Genomic DNA, 21582 nt, shown 5'->3' on the forward strand with positions numbered 1-21582 from the left:
TTTAAAAGATTTTCATAATTTAAACCAAAATAAAAGGTGTTGATTGTGAGGATACATAATATGTAGTTAAAAAACAACAACTAATATCTTTTAGAAGCCAGCAATGGAGTTTAGTGTCAGCTATTCCAGAAGCCAACGATCCCTCTGCAATTTCTTCAGAAACTGCATCATCTAGTTGCATTTGGTATAGCAAATATTACAAGAGTAGAAAGCAGCTGTTAATGGATCTGTAAATCTGACTCACGTCTTTCAGCTAATCCAAAATGAAAACTTTTAACACCTTTACTGATGATAACAGGAAGAAAAGACAGAAATACTTAAGTATTGCTAAACCAGTTTACTTCTGATCTGACTGCTCCTTCAAACTTGCATCAGGACAGACCTTAATCTTCACCAAGTCACTGAAGAAAATTATGTTTTGTCCCTGCAGGTCATGGTGGCTCTATTAAATATTAATTGTACACAAAGTGCAAAATTACAGTAGGTAAGTCATTATAGTATTATGATATACCTGAGGGTTAAACACTCATATTATTACTTTTTCTGTAAGGTCTGATAAAAAGACAATGAACCAGTTAACCCTTTCAAATGCATTTTATTTATTAATAATTCTTTCCTTATTTGAAAGTTGGATTACTTGACAATGTAAATGTGTTTTGTAGAAACAAAAAACTAAACATTATCTCAGTCCCCCTCACAATTCAAATGCACACAAGTTCTCCTTCAGTAGGTTATCTACTTCATTGACATTATTCAGTAAATATATATACGTATATATATGTATATTCTTCCTTATATTTAATTCCTTCATGACTTTCAGCTTGGTCTCAGATGAGCACAGCCAGCAGTCCTGCTACTGATCCTCCAGCACTAGCCACAGCTGCAGTGGCAGTTGTTGACAGACCAGCCATACCTGCAGCGAGACAACACACGTTAAAGACTGTCCAGCAGATCATCAATGGCTTTTTTTGGCACATCCTCACTGTTACATAATGTGACATTATTGTTTCTTATAGGTTCAAGTTTGATCAGATTACAAAGGATCTTGTGTAGTTTTTGTTGCACTTCAGGAAGAAGTGGATGAAAGTTTGAGGGTACATAATGCCCCTTTGATTATCATTCCAGCAATGGTTACGGTGTTTACCTGCTGACTGCAAAACAGCCACCGCACTTCCTGCTGCCACTCCACCTCCATTTGCAATAGCAGCAGACGACATCATGGTTGCAGCGTAGGACCCAGCTGCTATTCCAGCTGAGGTAAAACCTACGGCTCCCAGAACAAGAGGAGCAGAGATCACTGCGCCGCCTGGACACAGACAAGAAGACAGAGAAAGATTGTTTAATACATTAGCTGATCTGAAATGTTAGCATGTTTAATGTCTTTTTTATGTGAAAAAGTGAACAGGTGATTCATAAAGGTTCTGTCTTACCTGCTCCAGCAGCAACGGCCATGTAAGTCACTGAGACACAAGATAAAAACAAGAATGAACATTGAAACTACAGCTCAGTGGCATTATCAAAGATATTTGCTGTAATGACTATCAGAAGATTATGGAAAGAAAGTGTTAACTATCAAAGAAATAAATCAATATTGTCAAAGGAACAGTTATACTCACAGAGCCCCATTTTCACGCAGACGGTGTGGTGTGTCCAGCAGCAGCAGCAGCAGCAGCCTTATATAGCAGGCTCAGCTGTTATTTATTGAGAAACGAAACTTTGATAAAATCAACAAAGGAGGGCGTTAGAGAGCACGTGTTTCCATCTCAAATAAGTTCAAGTAATTAGCATTCCTCAGATGCTAAATCATTATTATGATTGGAACATTACAGCCCCATCTTTGTTTAGGTTCAAGCAACACAGCACTTTGGTTCAGGTTAGAGAAAGACCATGATACTGGTTAAATGTTAATAAACACATGTGTCTCAAGTCAGTGCAGATTTTTTCTATATTAAACCAGACCTTGATCTTTCCCTTAACTTTAATCAAATGCTGCCAGTTGTGTATACTGTAAATGTAATCTCATAGAGGCCAAGCTGACCATATGATCATAACATCCGTGGTTGGGGGACGTTTGCTGTATGCCATGTATTACTATGTGTGTTACACCTGTAAGAATATGTTATCAATCAGCTGGTATCAAATCAGCTGATGAATGAACCAACAATGGTGAAACATAAATGGAGCAGATGATGTGAGTGTAACTTACGTAAATGCTCTGCCCAAATTAGTAACACTTTATAATTGGAACAGCAACTCCCCAACATGGTATTTTAATGTACCCACAATGCCATCTCCACCTATGGAGCACATGGTGCACAATGGAGTACCAGTATAACCAGCAGTACATCATAGTGTACTTAAGTCAAAAACAATGCAAAGGACAAAGTATAATAAGCACTACATACGTTTGATCCTCATTCCCTTTGTTGAATCATCTCACCATTTATGAAGCAAAAATCACTAGCAGCATTCATCTAATAATATAATTATAACTTTATATGTTATATTGTAGCTACAGGGGTAGCTTTAAGGTGGATATTAGTCATAATAAACTGCTAATATTGCTAACAACTGTTTTTTTTTACAGGATTACTGGATTTTACAATAATAAAAAATCTGAATGCGAATATTTTTTTCAGTAGAGCCATATGTTCACCAGCATTGATGTATTTGCATATATCGAAAACAGAAAACTAAATCAAGAGGAGACAAGTTTAAGTACGACAGGTAGAGGATTAAAGCGTGAGTTACCATTTAGTGTTCTATTGTTGTGTTTATATATTATTACTCATTTATTATATGAAACATATTTCCAGTGAAAACTTGAAATGTGTGTAAATTCATGTGTCCTGTACACAGTGTGGGAACAGTCTGTAGCAGGACTTTGACAGAAATGTCAGTCAAGAGTTTGATAAACACCACAGACATCAGAGAAATGGTCTAATCAACTGATCTGAATCAGCTGTTTGTGCCTAACTGTACTCAGAGGTTGCCATGGAGATTTTAAGTAGTCGCTTGCAAAGAAATCCAACCGAATAATAATGTAATTAAGATTCCATTTCAAAATAGTTTTCAATGTAAACCAAATAAAAGATAGTGATTGTGAGGATATACAATATGTCGATTAAAAAATCATATTTCTTTTAGAAGCCAGCAACTCAGTTTGGTGTCAGCTTTTCCAGAAGCCAGCAATCCCTCTGCAATTTCCTCTGAAACTGTAGGTTTCTTGCATTTGGTATATCAAATATGACAAGAGTAGAAAGCAGCTGTTAATGGATCTGTAAATCTGACTCATGTCTTTCAGCTAATCCAAAATGAAAACTTTTAACACCTTTACTGATGATAACAGGAAGAAAAGACAGAAATACTTAAGTATTGCTAAACCAGTTTACTTCTGATCTGACTGCTCCTTCAAACTTGCACCAGGAGAAATTTTCATCTTCACCAAGTCACTGAAGAAAATAATGTTTTGTCCCTGCAGGTCATGGTGGCTCTATTAAATATTAATTGTACACAAAGTGCAACATTAAAGTAGGTACTTAAATTTAGAAATCATAATATTATTATGATACACCTCAGAGTTAAAGCCTCATATTAAAACTGTTTCTGTAAGGTCAGATAGATGAATATTTAACCTAAAAAAGACAATGAACCGCTTCAACCTTTCAAATGCATTTATTTAGGTTGCTTTTCTTTTCATAAAGTTTCACCATTCAGTGATATAACATCTTCTCACACTTAAGGTAACTGCTCACAAGCACACTTTTCAGCTGTCTCAAACACAAAAATACTGCTTTGTTATTTGCTTTATCAGAGTGACAGGATTTGCAATTGTTTCCGTTTGACAAAAGTCAATTTTTGAATCCATAAAGATTTTCAGCGGATGAAGCTAGCCAGCCATCCCACTGCTGCTCCAGCACCGCTCACAGCTGCAGTGGTAGCCCCTGACACACCAGCTGCACCTACAGTGAAATTACACACATTTGAAGATCAATACATTTTATTAAGTTATCAATGAATGAAACAGTGGCACTACTTTCATCACATTCTATACAGTAGCAATATTATTGTACCTAAAGACGAAAGTATTTTGTTCAATCTTGTAATTATCTACCAAAGGATACAGATCAAACCAAAATAAAAAATCTACTTGTGGTCTTTACCTATTGATTGCAAAACGGCCACCACACTTCCTGCTGCCACTCCACCTCCGTTAGAAACTGCAGCAACCGACATCATTTTAGCAGCAATGGAGCTTGCTGCTATTCCAGCTGAGGTGAATCCAGCGGCGCCAAGAACTAAAGGAGCAGAGGCCACAGCACCGGCTGCGCATGCTGCAAACAGATAAGACCCCAGCACAGAGGGAGCATGCACGATTTAGAAAAAAATGGTTTTTAAATTCAGCTTAAAACCGTGAAGTCCATCGTAATGTCTTACCTGCTCCTACAACTGCACCTGTCACTGAAACACAAGAGAGGAACAAACATTAATATCTGGTTACAGCTCAGTTCACTACATGTTTACTTTTGTATAGGGAAGACTCTGGGAGCTGATGCTCATCTGTTTTACTATAACGACCCCGGACATCACCTGCGTCTCTACACTGTCATTAAAAAACTGAAACATGCTACATACAGTATAAGTTTTAATTTTCAACGAGATGTGTCAGTCTCAAAGGTACAGTGGTACTCACCAGGGTCCATGGTTGTCTCTGTTCCCTGCCGTTTTTCTCTGTTCTGACTGACGAGCCTTGAGCTGGACTTTGTTATATACAGGCTGTGAAGTGGGCTGAATTTTACTTGTTTTGTGAGGGTATGTTTCTTGAGAAACGAAACTATACAATCTGTTACAATCTGACCAAAAGAGGGCGACAGAGAGAGACCAGCTTTATCCACGTGACTCTGTTGTGACTGGCAAGAAAGATAGGAAAATGAAGCCCAGTACAGTATTAAACATTTCTGAGATGGTAAGTCATCATTGCAACTGGAACATCAGAGGAAAAAAATTGATTGGCGACTGAATGAATGTGAACATGAATGGATGTTTGTCTCTATATGTCAGCCCTGTGGTTGGATTGGAACTGTGTGCTGATAGATAGATAGATAGATAGATAGATAGATAGATAGATAGATAGATAGATAGATAGATAGATAGATAGATCTCAATTTAAAACAATGATCCAGTAAAAAAAATATTCAAATGCATTTTATTTATGAATTATTTTTCATTATTTGAATGTTCTTGACAATGTAAATGTGTTTTGTAGAAACAAAAAACTAAACATTATCTCAGTCCCCCTCACAATTCAAATGCACACAAGTTCTCCTTCAGTAGGTTATCTACTTCATTGACATTATTCAGTAAATATATATACGTATATATATGTATATTCTTCCTAATATTTAATTCCTTCATGACTTTCAGCTTGGTCTCAGATGAGCACAGCCAGCAGTCCTGCTACTGACCCTCCAGCACTAGCCACAGCTGCAGTGGCAGTTGTTGACAGACCAGCCATACCTGCAGCGAGACAACACACGTTAAAGACTGTCCAGCAGATCATCAATGGCTTTTTTTGGCACATCCTCACTGTTACATAATGTGACATTATTGTTTCTTATACGTTCAAGTTTGATCAGATTACAAAGGATCTTGTGTAGTTTTTGTTGCACTTCAGGAAGAAGTGGATGAAAGTTTGAGGGTACATAATGCCCCTTTGATTATCATTCCAGCAATGGTTACGGTGTTTACCTGCTGACTGCAAAACAGCCACCGCACTTCCTGCTGCCACTCCACCTCCATTTGCAATAGCAGCAGACGACATCATGGTTGCAGCGTAGGACCCAGCTGCTATTCCAGCTGAGGTAAAACCTACGGCTCCCAGAACAAGAGGAGCAGAGATCACTGCGCCGCCTGGACACAGACAAGAAGACAGAGAAAGATTGTTTAATACATTAGCTGATCTGAAATGTTAGCATGTTTAATGTCTTTTTTATGTGAAAAAGTGAACAGGTGATTCATAAAGGTTCTGTCTTACCTGCTCCAGCAGCAACGGCCATGTAAGTCACTGAGACACAAGATAAAAACAAGAATGAACATTGAAACTACAGCTCAGTGGCATTATCAAAGATATTTGCTGTAATGACTATCAGACGATTATGGAAAGAAAGTGTTAACTATCAAAGAAATAAATCAATATTGTCAAAGGAACAGTTATACTCACAGAGCCCCATTTTCACTCAGAGTAGCCAACACAAAAAGGGTGTGGTGTATCCGGTACAATAACTGTTGTTGCAGTATGAGAGCAGCAGCAGCAGCTCGGATGCTTCTGAGCCTTATACAAGAGGTTTAGCTGTGGTTTCTTGAGAAACGAAACTTTGTTAGCATCCAAACAATAGAGGGCACCACAGAGCACTTGTTTCCATTTCACCCATATAAAATTAAGTAAATAACATTCCTGAGATGCTAAGTCATAATTATGATTGGAAAATTAGAAGGAAAACAAAAGACAGAAATCATAAAATATGATTGACCCTAATTTGAACCCATAGATCTAATGACCAGATGCTTATATCTTAAAGCCCCTATTTAAAAGATGAACTGTGAAAGCACCATGATGCAATACTAAACTCTCATCAGTGGAGGGTGGTATTCCCCTGCTATATAGAAGGTAACAGTGGCAGCAAACCCTCGTTAGTTTTAAGTCCCTTTCGTCAGTGTTGTGTAAGATTGAAAGTGAAAGGTTATCATCTGTTTACAGAGAGAGGGAGAAAGAGAAGAAATCTTTGGTGTTCAAGTTGTCAAAAGCAAGCCATTTTTAAATGTGATGAAAAATGTATAATAAATAAATAATTTTGCTGGAATACTGATTTAGAAGATCTTTTACAGTTCACCGCTCTGTGGTTCCCCTCAGCTCCAATTATTTCATTATTGAATAATGGGAAATTTGATCATCAGCTCAATTTTACTTAATTTCAGTATAGTTGTGTCAAAAGAGACCCTAATAACATCCTGAAAAATTATACCTGCATCTGTAAAATCAAACTTTGGCACACTGAAATAAAATGCTGTATGTCATGAAGAAACTGGGAAGAGTAATTTCAACTACACTGGACAAATCTGCTGCATTTATGACTGATTGACTTCTGTGAAAATTGTATTCTTTCAGTTTGTATATTTTTCACTGCTTTGCATGACAACATCAAGGCAAATTCCTTGCGCCTGAAAACCTACTTAGTTATAAACCCGTTTCTGATTTTCTAATTTTTATTGACTGATTTGGAACATGCATAGATTTAAAGTTCTCTCACATTGCTTGATTCAGTCTTTTATTCATTCACTGTCTTTCTTTCTGGTGGACATCATGGAAATATTTACAGACAACACAATGAACCAGGATCTTCTACTGTTTATACAGACTTATTTCACACTTCAAATGTTTGAGATCATGAGACTGCTGTTTAAGTAAATGAATGATTGAACTGGCTCCTGTTATTTTTTGTCTTTCTTGCCCCCGAATGCTTTTATGCCGATGAGGCTAGCCAGCCATCCCACTGTTCCTCCAGCGCCGGCCACAGCTGCAGTGGCACCCCCTGACAGACCAACCGCACCTACAGTGAGATATACACACATTTCCCAACAGAACATCAGTGGGTTATTTCAAGTTTTCGAGCCACAGAGAAGCTGAGAAAACCTTGTCCTCAAGCCAAAAGAGTAAATCAAACATGGCACTATTGTCATGACTCAGCAGTAGTATCATTACATTATACCTAAACAATTTGACTGTTCTTCCAACAAAAATCATCTCATCATTAAATGCAACAATTAAAACCATCTTAAAATACCTGCTGATTGTAAAATAGCCACCAGACTTCCTGCTGCAATTCCACCTCCGTTAGCAATAGCAGCAGACGACATCATGGATGCCGCGAAGGACCCAGCTGCTATTCCAGCTGAGGTGAAACCTACGGCCCCCAGGACTACAGGGGCCAGGGCCACAGCACCCACTGCACATTGACAAGAACACAGTAGAGGACACTTCCACTTTCTGATGGCAGTGTGCTGATTTATGAGATCATGCACGATATAGGCTTAGCATGTTGGCTAAATGGTTTTTATACAATAATGTGTGTTAAAAATCATTACTGAAAGTAAACTCGGGTATTCCCATAAAATGTTACCAAGGTCTTACCTCCTCCTACCACTGTGGTAGTTGTCCCTGGAACATAAGATGCAAACAGAAATTAACATTTTGAGCTCATCTGGCTGAATCAAAGACATTTGCTCTGGTTACCAACATCTTTTTATGACAAAAAAGTGAAAGTATCTTTGGTAAGAAACAAACTCGCAAGGGCCCATGTGTTTTTTCCTGGTCTTACAAGTCTGAAACTGGGCAAATTGTCTGCCATGTAACAGCCGAACCGGGAAACATATCAAGTCAATCGTGTTGCTGCACTGATGCAAGCGCACAGTTGAGGTTCATGACAGTTAGCTCACTAGCAAAAGCTGTCAACCCGTATGCCAATTGTCTGGGTAAAATGATCATCAAATCAAACACTTGTGTGATGGATCAACTTTATTCAAACATCTGACGAACTGTAAACTGAAGAAAAAAAAAGTTTTGGGCAAAGATGATCTTTTTAATGCAAAATAACCGTACACACACACACACACACACACACACACACTATATTTTATCATTATTTATATTTACACACATATATGAGGCTTACCTATAAGGACTTTGTTGAAGGTACTGAGAGAGGAAGCTTCTTTTTCTTCCTTTTCTTTGTCATCCTTTTCTTCTTTTTCTTCTTCTTCTTCTTCTATTTCTTCTTCATCCCATTTTAAGGAGAATGGATTTGCTACGATATAGTGTGTTAAAAATTATTTGAGATGGCGAACTCATGAAAATCATATAAAAAGGTTTTCCAAAGTCTTACCTTCTCCTGGCTCAATGGCGGCAGCTGTCCCCAAGAGACACAAGATAGAAACAGAAATTACTATTTACAGCGCATCTGTCTGAATCAATGACATTTGCTATGGTTACAGTCATAATAATTTTTTTATGGTGAAAACATAATAATATAAACTTTTAGACAGTATATGGATGAGATACAGTAGCCTAGATGGATATTTATCTAATATGAAAAGAACATAAAAAACGTATCATTGTAGTTAGAGTTGAACTCCTTTAAGGAAACTAAAACCTTCAAAAAAAATTTAAAGTCATGTTTTGAGTTACAGGGAAAACATTTTTTATCATTATGTGCTTTCATAGGGATGGCAGAAACTATCTCAGGCCAGTACCCAAATTTAACCAACGAATAATGAAAGTCATGGGCACACAGCACACACACCACTCTAACTGTAGATATCATGCAAATTGCGAATATTAAATATTTCATCGGGGCGTCGTTTCGATGCGCTCCGGAAGCTCTGCACTTACGCTTTCAAAGAAAGCAGAAAAACTGAAGAAACAGTGATACTCACAGATGCCCATGTTGTTTTTCCTCGTCTGAATAAACTGAAACTGCGCAGAGATTCTGAGAAACCCAACCTCTTCTCCGCCTGTATTTTCCTATGTATTTCCTTCTTCTTCTTCTTCTTCTTTATTTATGTTTTCGTGGCAAACAGCGTTAAGGTGAATTACCGCCACCTAAAGTGTTGGAGTGTGGGCAAAATAAAATAAAATAACATAATAAAATCAAATCAAAAATATTCATATTTTTAAATATGAAGAGTTTCATAATTCTCATTAACTATATCCTACCTACTGTGAGGTGTAAATGACTGTAATAACCTTAATGAAGAAACAGAAACCTTTAAGACTGGTGAACTAAAAGCAAAACCTGTGCTCCCTGTATTAGGATCCTTGGACCCATTAGTATGTACTAGGACAAATGTTTGATATAATGTTTGTAGCCTATCTTCAACCAAGACTGTAACTGCATTTTTCACAGAATATATAAATCAAATGATACTGAGGGAAACAGTCCGGGTGCTGTGACTGGTAATGGCACATTAGGGATATATCTTTTCTTTTCTGACATGTCTCTAGCTACTTTCTCACTGCTCCATGCGAAACGCTCCCATTTGGCCCTTCCTCTCTCCCAGCATAAGAGAAGTACTTTTGTTACTGAACGTCAATCTTCTGAGTGCCCTTGAAGATTTTCCCAGTGGTTAATCATTAACTGTTTGCGTCTAATATACAGCACAACTCACCCAGCTCAGTCTGAAGAGTCTCAGTCTCAGTTTAATGATGTTTTTACTGCTGAACCATACGCAACACACCCATAGTCTAACACTAATGCTATCAGCACCACATACAAACTTTTAATTGCAGATCTGCTCTCTGCAGAGATCTTTTTACACCTGGTCTTTATCTTATGAATATGTTTGTTCCATGTTAACTCAAGTCAACCACACATCCACTACTGTTTTGGCTTTTTTCAACTGAAAACTTGAACCCCCACAAATATGATATTTTTTCAACCAAATTAACTGCCATACATTTTTCCATCATGTGACTACGGTAATATTCTTTCCCCTTTTCCACAAGGCTCCGTCATCAGCAGACAATGACCGTCTAATATCACCTTGAACTTGAGAAAAGAAACATCATCTATCACAGTGGAAAAGAGTATTGAGCTAATGACAATGAAACAGCCTTGATGAGGAGTGTTATCTACCAACGAAAACGAAACTATGTGGTAATCTGAACAGAAGAGGGCGACAGTCTCTCCCTCCATTAAACCACAGGCAATCCAAGAACAGGAAACGAAATTTAAGGAAATCTTCCTGAAAGTGAGACATGACAGTTACTGGAGCATCGGATTTCCGGTTAGATGGCGTATTGAGCAATAAGTCAAAGCAGAAGCTGCAGCAACTATGTCCCACATTTGAATCAGCATTTGACTAGAAGCACTCCAAACATTCAAAATGGAAGAATAGAAAAGAAACAATGACAAATGGCGCAATTTAGGGAACCAGCTAAACAGAGTTGCTGCATGATCGCTAGTTTAACCAAAGCGGTCCACTTCAATGCTGGAGAAGATAAGGATTGCTAGAAAAAAAATCAACGAGATGGAAAGTACAATGAGCGCCTCGGTAAAGAAAATGAGGAGCTGAAGGAAAGAATCAGGGAGCAGGAAATATATAAGATGCGATGGTGTCTGAAACTTAAAGTTCTGACTGAGAAAGGTGATGTAAACATCAGAGCAGACCTCATGAAACTTCTTAACAAGATCGCCCCCGACTTGGAAATGCGCCAGCTAGAAGAAGCCATAGATATTGAACACAGAGTCGGCCCGAAAGGATGACAACAGGAACAGGACACTAGGGCACCTAGTCGTATTATTTGCTCAGAGATTTGTCAAGGAGGGAAAATGGCGGCACAGCAAGGATTCATCTGTGTGCAAGCACAGAGGCATAGGCTTCACTGAGATGCTGCTGCTGGAGGATAGAGAGACCAGGAATAATCTGTCGGGCTGGGAAGCAAGCCTATACTACCGAGGACCACACGGTTACATAGACGGTCAGTGAATTGTTTTAATAGGATCAAGGTTTGATTTACATTCAGTTTATGAAAAGGAGTGTAACATAAGGACATGGGACTATTTTGATTATTGTTGTCAGCATAAAGCTAATTGCACTTAAATTCTGTTATTGAACTCTTGTTCTGAACCTAATTTCTAACAGTAGTGCTCACTTGCACAGTTTCATTCGCTTCATAAAATGTAAGGGGTCTTAACGACTTGGTTAAAAGAAAGGCATTGTTCTTATTTTGCAAAGGGCGAAAATCACACTTGTCTTTTGTTACAAGGAACTCATTCCTCCGATTTGGATGTGAGCTTTTGGACCAACTAGTGGGGTGATCGAATATTATTTAGTCATGGAACCGACAAAACCGCTGGTGTTGCAATCTGTTTCAACAGATTTCCAGCTGATATTATCACACACGGGACAGATGGAGAACGTCACGCGTTAATGGCTGTCTTGAAAGTTGAAAGTAATTTATTCGTATTGATTAATGTGTATGGTCACAGAACTACTGCTCATAACAAACAAATTTTGGAAAATATCACTAATGCAGTATCAGAGCTTGGATCACTCTACCCGACAGACTTTATTTCAATGGGAGGTAACAGGAATATTACACCAGATGAATGGGAAGATAGGTGGCCCTCAAAATTTGAAAGTTATCATGATCATACAATTGGAGAATTTATTCATAGGAATTGCCTGGTAGATGTATGGAGAAATTTAAATCCAGAGGAAAAACAATATTCCTGGTATAAACCTAATAGTGCCTGTAAATCCAGAATTGATTACTGGCTTGCAGCTGATTCGGTCATGGAACTTATCTCAGACACCTCCATTTCCAAAGCCCCATTAACCGATCAATTTAAGCAAAGGCTTCTGGAAGTTAAACACTAGCTTGAAAAAAAAGGGAATACTGCTCAAAGATATGAGAAATAACTTACATGAAAGTAATGAGACCATAGACAGTTTCTGTAATAAATGGGAATGTATATATTTATTGATTTTTTTAATGAAATTCAGTAAGGAAATTATTAAGGAAAAAGAAAAGAAACCAATTTGTTTCTGGATATCAGTCAGTGTTGTGGGAAAGAAGAACTAAGTAGTGAAGATAAAGAAAGACTACTGACATTGCAATCCAAATTAGATGATATCTATCTTAAAAGGGTCCGGGGTGCATTTGTGAGATCAAGAGAAAAGTGGATAGAAGAAGGGGAAACGAATACTTCATATTTTAGCAATCTGGAGAAGAGAAGACAAAAAAAATAAAGCAGTAGTAAGCTTATTGATAAATGGAGTAGAATGTAAGGACACTAGAATAATTGAAAAGGAAGTTTTTATAGTAAGCTCTATACATCTGCATACTCCCTCATTTACTCTGCCAGACTTTTTTGAAAAAATTAAACACTTCATACTGAAAATTTCAAAGAATTTGGTGAGTCAGATCTAAAAATAGAAGAATTCGACAATGTTATCCTGAAAATGTCATTGAACAAATCCCCTGGCTCTGATGGACTCACAGCACTTAGAGAGAGATTCTTCTGGAAAGATATCAGAAACTTGTTGTTCAAGGCGATACAAAAATGCACTGAGAAAAATGAACCAATGCCAAGCATGAAGCAAGGTCTAATTACACTTATTCCAAAGAATGGCATTAAGGATAAAAGGTTACTAGACAATTTAACACCAATTACACCACTCAACAGTGATTATAAATTGTTATCTGGATGTATTGCAGCTAGAATGAAAAAAGGCCTGGCCCAGATAATAAGTGAAACACTATCTGGTTTCCTTAGTTGGAGATCCATTCACAACTACATAAGATTAGTTCTATGATTAAAGTCGCTCATTTTCAGAAAACGGTTTTATTGTATTTCTAGATTTTTATAAAGCCTTTGATTCGTTGGAACATCCTTTCATATTGGAAACGTTTGATCAATTTAGTTTTGGACAAAAATTTAGAAACTGAATTGGTATGTTATACAAGGATATTAATAGTGTGTAGCCTTGGAATCTGGTACTTGTACAAGATTTACAGTTTAGAGGGGCATTAGACAAGGCTGCTCTCCTTTATTATTTATAGTAGTTGCTGAATTACTGTCTGTTATGATTAAGAACACTGGAACTGAAGGTATAAATATAAATGGAAAATGCATCATAATAAGTCACAACGTGACACAATGTTATTTAAAAAAAAAAAAAAAAAAAAAAAATGAAGAACAACTTTCCATAGTGTTAGGATCCATTAATCAATTCTCAAATGCAGCAGGTGTGAAACTAAACATCAGTAAATGCGGAATATTACCTTACATGATCAACCGCCACGCTCAATTTGTAACATTAAGGTTAAATCAGAAGTCAAATACTTGGGTATCACTGTCACCAGAAATAAAGAAATTAGGGAGAAATGTAAAACAGTTTTGAACTGATGGTTACAGAGGGACACAACTGTAACCCTTTGGAAAGATTCTGCTGTCTAAGAGGGAAAGTCTCTCAATAGCTATTTATCTTCTTAAACTATGTGCCTTTTTATTTTCTTTTTGGTTTATTAGTTCAATTCAACATTGATACATGCACTGTAATATGCCAGAAAAGTGTTTTGTACCTGAACATTGAAAGAATAATGGAAAAAAAGTTACTGGAGCATTGTGGACAGAGGAAGATAAAGAAATGAAAGCCTGTAGCCAAGGGCATAAGTTTGGTCTCAACCCTGTCATCCCTCCAAAACAAACAGATCGGCTTTTTAATGTTGTCAACCAAACGGTATATTAACATATCAGATTTGAATTTACATGCAAGAATGCCTATAAGCAAATGTAATATATGTACATGTTTTGAATATCCATATATGAAATATATCTACATATGAAGTAAAATGATATATGTATAAAAGTATAGCTTAAATATATAAAAGTTACATATGAAAACTACTAGAAACTGGGACAATATCATAAATTGACATAGCCTATGTCTAGCTAATAGAAAGATGTATTTTATTATGTCTGTTCATATTGTAGGCATATGTTACATAAATATCTATCCATCCCAAAGCCTGTCAGTATATGTTCATTTTATATATGTAAATATAAAAGATAGACATGTATGTTTAAATTTAATAATAATACAATGATATACAAACATAGAATTTTAATTAGCATGTTGTTTTATTAGTTACATTTTATTATGAATAATTCATATGTTATAAACTTATATCTTCTTATATCCAGAGGATTTTAATATGTCATAATAATATATCCTCTTATACGTGACACATATGATAACACCACTCTTGATATTTGGTCATATGTGTCATATACTGTATATGTCACAAGTCATAGTATAATAAGGAATAAAAACGTCATAGTATAATGGGGCATAAAAGGTCATAGTATACTAAGTCATAAAAAAATGCCACAGTATAGTAGGCATGAGAGAAGTCATAGTTTATTAAGTGATAAAAAAAACACCATAGTATATTAATGGCATAAAAACGTAATAGTATAGTTAGGCATAAATAGTCATAGTATAGTGAGGCATAAAAAAGTCATTGTACAGTTAGGCATTGAAAAATTATAATAGAGTAATACATAAAAAAGTCACAGTATAGTAAGTCATAAAAAAGTCATAGTATACTAAGGAGTAAGAAACGTCATAGTATAGTAGGTTTAAAAAAGGTAATCAAAACATCGTGTAGTAAGGTGTAAAAAATGTCATCACGACATTGGATAGTAAGGGGTAAAAAACATCATGACAACGACATAGTATAGTAAAGCATAAAAAAAGTCATAGCATATTAAGCCATAAAAAGCATAATCAAAACTACATAGTATAATAAGGCATATAAAACGTAATAAAAACATCATAGTATAGTAAGGCATAAAAAACATCATAGCAACGTTATAGTATAATAAGGCATAAAAAATGTCATCAAAAAATGTCATAGAGTGTTGAAAACGTCATAAGTACATCGTAGTAAAGTAAGCCATAAAAAACGAGGAAAAAGTGACATAGTGTAGTAAGGTGAACAAAAAGTCATAAAAACATCATAGTATAGTAAGGCGTAACAACCGTCATAAAAAGATCATCGTATACTAACGAGTAAGAAACGTATTAAAAACGTGTTAGTATAGTAAATTATAAAATAAGTTATAGTCTAGTAAGTTGTAAAAAACATCATAAAAATGACATAGTAAAGTAAGGCATAAAAAGAGTCATAATATAATAAGGCGTAAAAACGTAATAAAAACGTTATAGTATAGTAAGGCGTCAAACATGTAATAAAAACAACATAGTAAAGTGAGGCATAAAACCTGTTATGAAAAGGACATACTATAGTAAGGCATAAAAAGCGTGATAGAAAGGTCATAGTATAGATAGTATAGTAAGGCATAAAAAGCATCATAGAAACGTCAGAGTATAGTAAGGTGTAAAAAAATGTCATGAAAACGACATAGTATACTAAGTCATAAAAAACGTCATGAAAACAGCATAGTATAGTAAGGCATAAAAAACATCATAATAACGCCATATTATTGTAAGGTGTTAAAAACGTCATAGTATGATAAAGTGTAACAAACGTCATAAAAACGTGATATTATAATAAGAAATCAAAACTTCATAGTATAGTAAGGCATGAAAACTGTCATCAAAACGGCATAGTACAGTAAGGCATAAAAAACCTCATAATAGCGCCATATTATAATAAGAAAGAATAATAAGGCATAAAAAATGTCTTAAAAATGACATAGGATGGTATGGCATAAAAAACATTATAGAAACGACAGTATAGGAAGGTGTAAAAAACATCATAAAGACATCATAGTATAATAAGGCATAAAAAAGTCGTGCAATAATAAGGCATAAAAAACATCTTAAAAACGACATACTATAGTAAGGCATAAAAAAAGTCATAGTATAATGTATGAACTAAAAATGTCAAAGAACGTGATAGTATAGTGAGGCATAACATGTCATAGTATAGTAAGGCATAAAAATGTGAAAAAACTTCATGGTATATTAAGGTAAAAAAAGTCAAAAGTGTAAGGGTATAGCAAAGCCAAAAAATTCAAAAAAGTGTCATAGTATAGTGAAGCACAAAAACGTAAAAAACTACATAGTATAGTAAGGCATAAAGAGTCATAGTATATGAAGGAATAAAAAGTTATTAAAACGTCTTAGCATTTAAGACATCAAAACGTCATTGTATAATAAGGCATGAAAAGTTATAAAATCCTCATAATATAGTAAGGCATAAAAGTCATCAAAATGTCATAGTATAGTAAGGCATAAAATGTCATAGTATAGTAAGGCAAAAAATAACATACAAACCTGATAGTATAGTAAGATATAAAAAGGCACAAAAATGTCTTAGTATAGTAAGGCATAAAACGTCATAGTATACTACGGCATAAAATGTGATAGTAGAGTAAGGCATGAAATGTTATAAAAATGTCACAATATAATAAGGCATAAAAAGTCATAAAAACATTGTAGCATTTAAGGCATAAAATGTCAAAAAACATCATAATGTAGTAAGGCATAAATTGTTATAAAAATGTCATAGTATAGTAAGGCATTAAAAGTCATAGTATACTAAGGCATACAATGTTGTATTGTATATTGCATAATACGGCATGAATTGTATAATGAGGCATGAAAAGTAAAAAAAAACATCATAGTATAGTAAGGCATAAAATGTGATAAAAATGTCATAGTATAGTAAGATATAAAATGTAATAAAAATGTCATAGTATAGTAAGGCATACAATGTCATAAAAATGTCATTGTATAGTAAGGCATAAAATGTTATAAAAACATCTTAGCATTTAAGGCATAAAAAACGTGATTTTATAATGAGGCTTGAAAAGTTAAAAAAACATCATAGTATACTAAGGCATAAAATTTCATGAAAATGTCAAAGTATATTAAGGCATAAAATATTATAAAAATGTCATAGTATAGTAAGGCATACAATGTCATAAAAATGTCATTGTATAGTAAGGCATAAAATGTTATAAAATGTCATAGTATATTAAGGTATAAAAAATCATAAAAACATCATGATATTGAAGAAATAAAAAGTTATAAAAACATCTTAGCATACTAAGGCATAAAATGTCATGAAAATGTCATAGTATACTAAGGCATAAATTGTCATAAAAACGTCATAGTATATTAAGGCATAAAAAGTCATAATATACTAAGGCATACAATATCATAGTACAGTAAGGCATAAAAAGTCAGGAAAATGTCATACTATAGTTAAAAAACCGTCCAAAAACTTCATATTAATCTAAGGCATAAAATGTCGTAAGAACATCATAGTATAGTAAGGCATAAAATGTCATAAAAAATGTCATAATATACTAAGGAATAAAAACCATGAATCTGTCAAAAAACGTCATAGTATAGTAAGGCATAAAATGTCATAAAAATGTCATCGTATAGTAGGCCTTTAAAACGTCAAAAGATGTCATAGTACACTAAGGCATAAAATTTCATGAAAATGTCATAGTATATTAAGGCATAAAATGTTATAAAATGTCATAGTATACTAAGGCATACAATGTCGTAGTATACTAAGGCATAAAATGTAAAAAAAACATCATAGTGTAGTAAGGCATAAAAAGTCAAAAAAATGTCATAGTATAGTAAAGCATAAAAAGTAACAAAAACGTCATAGTATAGTAAGCCATGAAACCGTTAAAAAACGTCATACTATATTAAGGCATAAAAAGTCATCATATACTAAGGCATACAATGTCATAAAAATGTCATAGTATAGTAATGCATATAATGTCATAAAAATGTCATAGTATACAAAGGCATACAATGACATGAAAATGTCATATTATACTAAGGCATACAATTTCATAAAAATGTCATAGTAAGGCATAAATTGTCATAAAAACGTCATAGTATAATAAGGTATTAAAAGTCATAAAAATGTCATCGTATAGTAGGCCTTTAAAATGTCTAAAAACATCATAGTATAGTAAGGCATAAAATATCATTAAAATGTCATAGTATAGTAAGGCATAAAAAGTCATGAAAAATTCATAGTGTTGTAAGGCATGAAATGTCGTAAAAACGTCATAGTATATTAAGGCATAAAATGTCATAAAAATGTCATAGTATAGTAAGGCAAAAAAAGTCGAAGGTGTCATAGTATAGTAAAGCATAAAAAGTCACAAAAATGTCATATTATACTAAGGCATAAAATGTCATAAAAATGTCATAGTATAATAAGGCATAAAAAGTCACAAAAATGTCATAGTATAATAAACCATGAATCCGTCAAAAAACGTCATAGTATAGTAAGGCATAAAAAGTCACAAAAATGTCATAGTATAGTGAGCCATGAAACCGTCCAACAACGTCATAGTATTCTAAGGCATAAAATGTCATAAAAAAGTCATGGTATATTGAGCCATAAGACGTTATAACAATGTCATAGTATTGTAAAGCATAAAATGTCATGAAAACGTCATAGTATATTAAGGCATAAAACGTTATAAAAATGTCACAGTATATTAAGGCATAAAATGTCATTAAAATGTCATAGTATAGTAAGGCTTAAAAAGTCACAGAAAAGGCACACTATAGTAAGGTGTAAAATGTCATAGTATACTAAGGCGTACAATATCATAGTATACTAAGGCATAAAATGTTATAAAAATTTCATTGTATAGTAAGGCATAAAAAGTCATAAAAACATCACACTATAGTAAGGTGTAAAATGTCATAGTAAACTAAGGCATACAATACCATAGTATACTAAGGCATACACTGTCATAAAAATGTCATAGTATAGTAAGGCATAAAATGTCATAAAAACATCATAGTATAGTAAGGCATAAAAAGTCACAAAAATGTCATACTATAGTAAGAAACCCTCCAAAAACCTCAAATTATTGTAAGGCATAAAATCTTGTAAGGGGTCATAGTATAATAAGGCATAAAATGTCATAGAAACGTCATAGTATTGTAAGGCATAAAATGTTATAAAAATGTCATAGTATAGTAAGGCATAAAATGTCATAAAAACGTCATAGTATAGTAAGGCATAAAATGTCATAAAAACGTCATAGTATAGTAAGGCATAAAATGTCATAAAAAATGTCATAGTATACTAAGGCATAAAAACATCAAAAAACATCATAGAATAGTAAGGCATAAAATGTCATAAAAACGTCATAGTATAGTAAGGCATGAATCCATCAAAAAACGTCATAGTATAGTAAGGCATAAAATGTCATAAAAAATGTCGTACTATAGTAAGGCATAAAAAAATCACAAAAATGTCATACTACAGTAAACCATGACACCGTCCAAAAACGTCATAGTATAGTAAGGTATAAAAAGTCATAAAAAATGTCGTAGTATAGTAAGGCATAAAATGTCATAGAAAAGTCATAGTATAGTAAGGCATAAAATGTCATAAAAATGTCATAGTATACTAAGGCATAAAAGCGTCAAAAAACGTCATAGTATAGTAAGGCATAAAATGTCATAAAAACGTCATAGTATAGTAAGGCATGAATCCGTCAAAAAATGTCAGTATAGTAAGGCATAAAATTTCATAAAAACGTCATAGTATATACTAAGGCATAAAAACATCAAAAAACGTCATAGTATAGTAAGGCATAAAATGTCATAAAAACGTCATAGTATAGCAAGCCATGAAACCGTCCAAAAACGTCATAGTATTGTAATGCATAAAAAGTCTTAAAAAAAGTCATAGTATTGTAAGGCATAAAATGTCATAAAAACGTCATAGTATACTAAGGCATAAAAACATCAAAAAACGTCATAGTATAGTAAGCCATGAAACTGTCCAAAAACGTCATAGTATAGTAAGGCATAAAATGTCATAAAAAACGTCATAGTATTGTAAGGCATAAAATGTCATAAAAACATCATAGTATAGCAAGTCATGAAACCGTCCAAAAACGTCATAGTATTGTAAGGCATAAAAAGTCTTAAAAAAGTCATAGTATTGTAAGTCATAAAAAGTCACAAAAAAGTCACAATATAGTAAGGTTTAAAATGTCATAGTAAACTAAGGCATACAATATCATAGTATACTAAGGCATACAGTGTCATAAAAATGTCATAGTATAGTAAAGCATAAAAAGTCATAAAAACGTCACAGTATAGTAAGGCATAAAAACTCCCAATAAGACATGAAACCGTCCAAAAACATCATAGTATAGTAAGGCATAAAATGTCATAAAAAATGTCATAGTATACTAAGGCATAAAAATCTCATAAAAACGTCATAGTATAGTAAGGCATAAAATGTCATAAAAAATGCCATAGTATATATACTAAGGCATAAAAACTCCAAAAGACATCATAGTATAGTAAGGCATAAAATGTCATAAAAATATCACAGTATAGTAAGGCATAAAATGTCATAAAAAATTATTATAGTATACTAAGGCATAAAAACGTCAAAAAACATCATAGTATAGTAAGGCATAAAATGTCATAAAAAATGTCATAGTATACTAAGGCATAAAAACTCCAAAAAACATCATAGTATAGTAAGGCAAAAAATCTCATAAAAACGTCATAGTATAGTAAGGCATAAAATGTCATAAAAAATGCCATAGTATACTAAGGCATAAAAACTCCAAAAAACATCATAGTATAGTAAGGCATAAAATGTCATAAAAATGTCACAGTATAGTAAGGCATAAAATGTCATAAAAAATGTCATAGTATACTAGGGCATAAAAACGTCAAAAAACATCATAGTATAGTAAGGCATAAAATGTCATAAAAAATGTCATAGTATACTAGGGCATAAAAACGTCAAAAAACATCATAGTATAGTAAGGCATAAAATGTCATAAAAAATGTCATAGTATACAAAGCATAAAACCGTCAAAAAACGTCATAGTATAGTAAGGCATAAAATGTCAAAAAATGTCACAGTATAGTAAGGCATAAAAACGTCAAAAAACGTCATAGTATAGTAAGCTATGAAACTGTCCAAAAACATCATAGTATAGTAAGGCATAAAATGTCATAAAAAAT

General features: G+C 34.0%; 4 protein-coding genes across 4 annotated transcripts; all 4 read right to left on the reverse strand.

Annotated features, from left to right (window-relative positions):
- Window positions 1-575: 575 nt before the first annotated feature.
- Window positions 576-1696, reverse strand: LOC111225321 (interferon alpha-inducible protein 27-like protein 2A). The gene is made up of 4 exons (XM_022750111.1): window positions 1617-1696; window positions 1431-1460; window positions 1145-1306; window positions 576-913 (listed from the first exon to the last, which is right to left on the reverse strand). The coding sequence occupies exons 1-4, from the start codon at window positions 1624-1626 to the stop codon at window positions 828-830; spliced, it is 288 nt and encodes a 95-aa protein (XP_022605832.1). The 5' UTR covers window positions 1627-1696; the 3' UTR covers window positions 576-827.
- A 1960-nt stretch (window positions 1697-3656) lies between these two features.
- Window positions 3657-4841, reverse strand: LOC111225320 (interferon alpha-inducible protein 27-like protein 2A). The gene is made up of 4 exons (XM_022750110.1): window positions 4694-4841; window positions 4438-4461; window positions 4164-4334; window positions 3657-3962 (listed from the first exon to the last, which is right to left on the reverse strand). Exons 1-4 carry the CDS (start codon window positions 4701-4703, stop codon window positions 3877-3879), a joined length of 291 nt encoding a protein of 96 aa, XP_022605831.1. The 5' UTR covers window positions 4704-4841; the 3' UTR covers window positions 3657-3876.
- A 367-nt stretch (window positions 4842-5208) lies between these two features.
- On the reverse strand, window positions 5209-6333 carry LOC111225322 (interferon alpha-inducible protein 27-like protein 2A). Its single transcript, XM_022750112.1, has 4 exons — window positions 6221-6333; window positions 6035-6064; window positions 5749-5910; window positions 5209-5517 (listed from the first exon to the last, which is right to left on the reverse strand). The coding sequence occupies exons 1-4, from the start codon at window positions 6228-6230 to the stop codon at window positions 5432-5434; spliced, it is 288 nt and encodes a 95-aa protein (XP_022605833.1). The 5' UTR covers window positions 6231-6333; the 3' UTR covers window positions 5209-5431.
- Window positions 6334-7308: 975 nt separating this feature from the next.
- Window positions 7309-9576, reverse strand: LOC111225318 (interferon alpha-inducible protein 27-like protein 2A). The gene is made up of 6 exons (XM_022750109.1): window positions 9490-9576; window positions 8940-8963; window positions 8730-8861; window positions 8189-8215; window positions 7842-8003; window positions 7309-7607 (listed from the first exon to the last, which is right to left on the reverse strand). Exons 1-6 carry the CDS (start codon window positions 9497-9499, stop codon window positions 7489-7491), a joined length of 474 nt encoding a protein of 157 aa, XP_022605830.1. The 5' UTR covers window positions 9500-9576; the 3' UTR covers window positions 7309-7488.
- Window positions 9577-21582: the final 12006 nt, after the last annotated feature.

This window comes from Seriola dumerili, unplaced genomic scaffold (genome assembly GCF_002260705.1).
Source record: "Seriola dumerili isolate Sdu_G_001 unplaced genomic scaffold, Sdu_1.0 BDQW01000149.1, whole genome shotgun sequence".
Classification (NCBI taxonomy): domain Eukaryota; kingdom Metazoa; phylum Chordata; class Actinopteri; order Carangiformes; family Carangidae; genus Seriola; species Seriola dumerili.

Bases quoted from the DNA above. Each gene is read 5' to 3' on its own strand.
- LOC111225321 (XM_022750111.1), bottom strand. The intron at 1,307-1,430 runs GTAAGACAGAAC...GTCTGTGTCCAG, and splicing joins GGCCGTTGCTGCTGGAGCAG to GCGGCGCAGTGATCTCTGCT. The intron at 914-1,144 runs GTAAACACCGTA...GTCTCGCTGCAG, and splicing joins GGCTGTTTTGCAGTCAGCAG to GTATGGCTGGTCTGTCAACA.
- LOC111225318 (XM_022750109.1), bottom strand. The intron at 8,862-8,939 runs GTAAGACTTTGG...ACTATATCGTAG, and splicing joins CGCCATTGAGCCAGGAGAAG to CAAATCCATTCTCCTTAAAA. The intron at 8,004-8,188 runs GTAAGACCTTGG...GTCAATGTGCAG, and splicing joins TACCACAGTGGTAGGAGGAG to TGGGTGCTGTGGCCCTGGCC.
- LOC111225320 (XM_022750110.1), bottom strand. The intron at 4,335-4,437 runs GTAAGACATTAC...ATCTGTTTGCAG, and splicing joins AGGTGCAGTTGTAGGAGCAG to CATGCGCAGCCGGTGCTGTG. The intron at 3,963-4,163 runs GTAAAGACCACA...ATTTCACTGTAG, and splicing joins GGCCGTTTTGCAATCAATAG to GTGCAGCTGGTGTGTCAGGG.
- LOC111225322 (XM_022750112.1), bottom strand. The intron at 5,911-6,034 runs GTAAGACAGAAC...GTCTGTGTCCAG, and splicing joins GGCCGTTGCTGCTGGAGCAG to GCGGCGCAGTGATCTCTGCT. The intron at 5,518-5,748 runs GTAAACACCGTA...GTCTCGCTGCAG, and splicing joins GGCTGTTTTGCAGTCAGCAG to GTATGGCTGGTCTGTCAACA.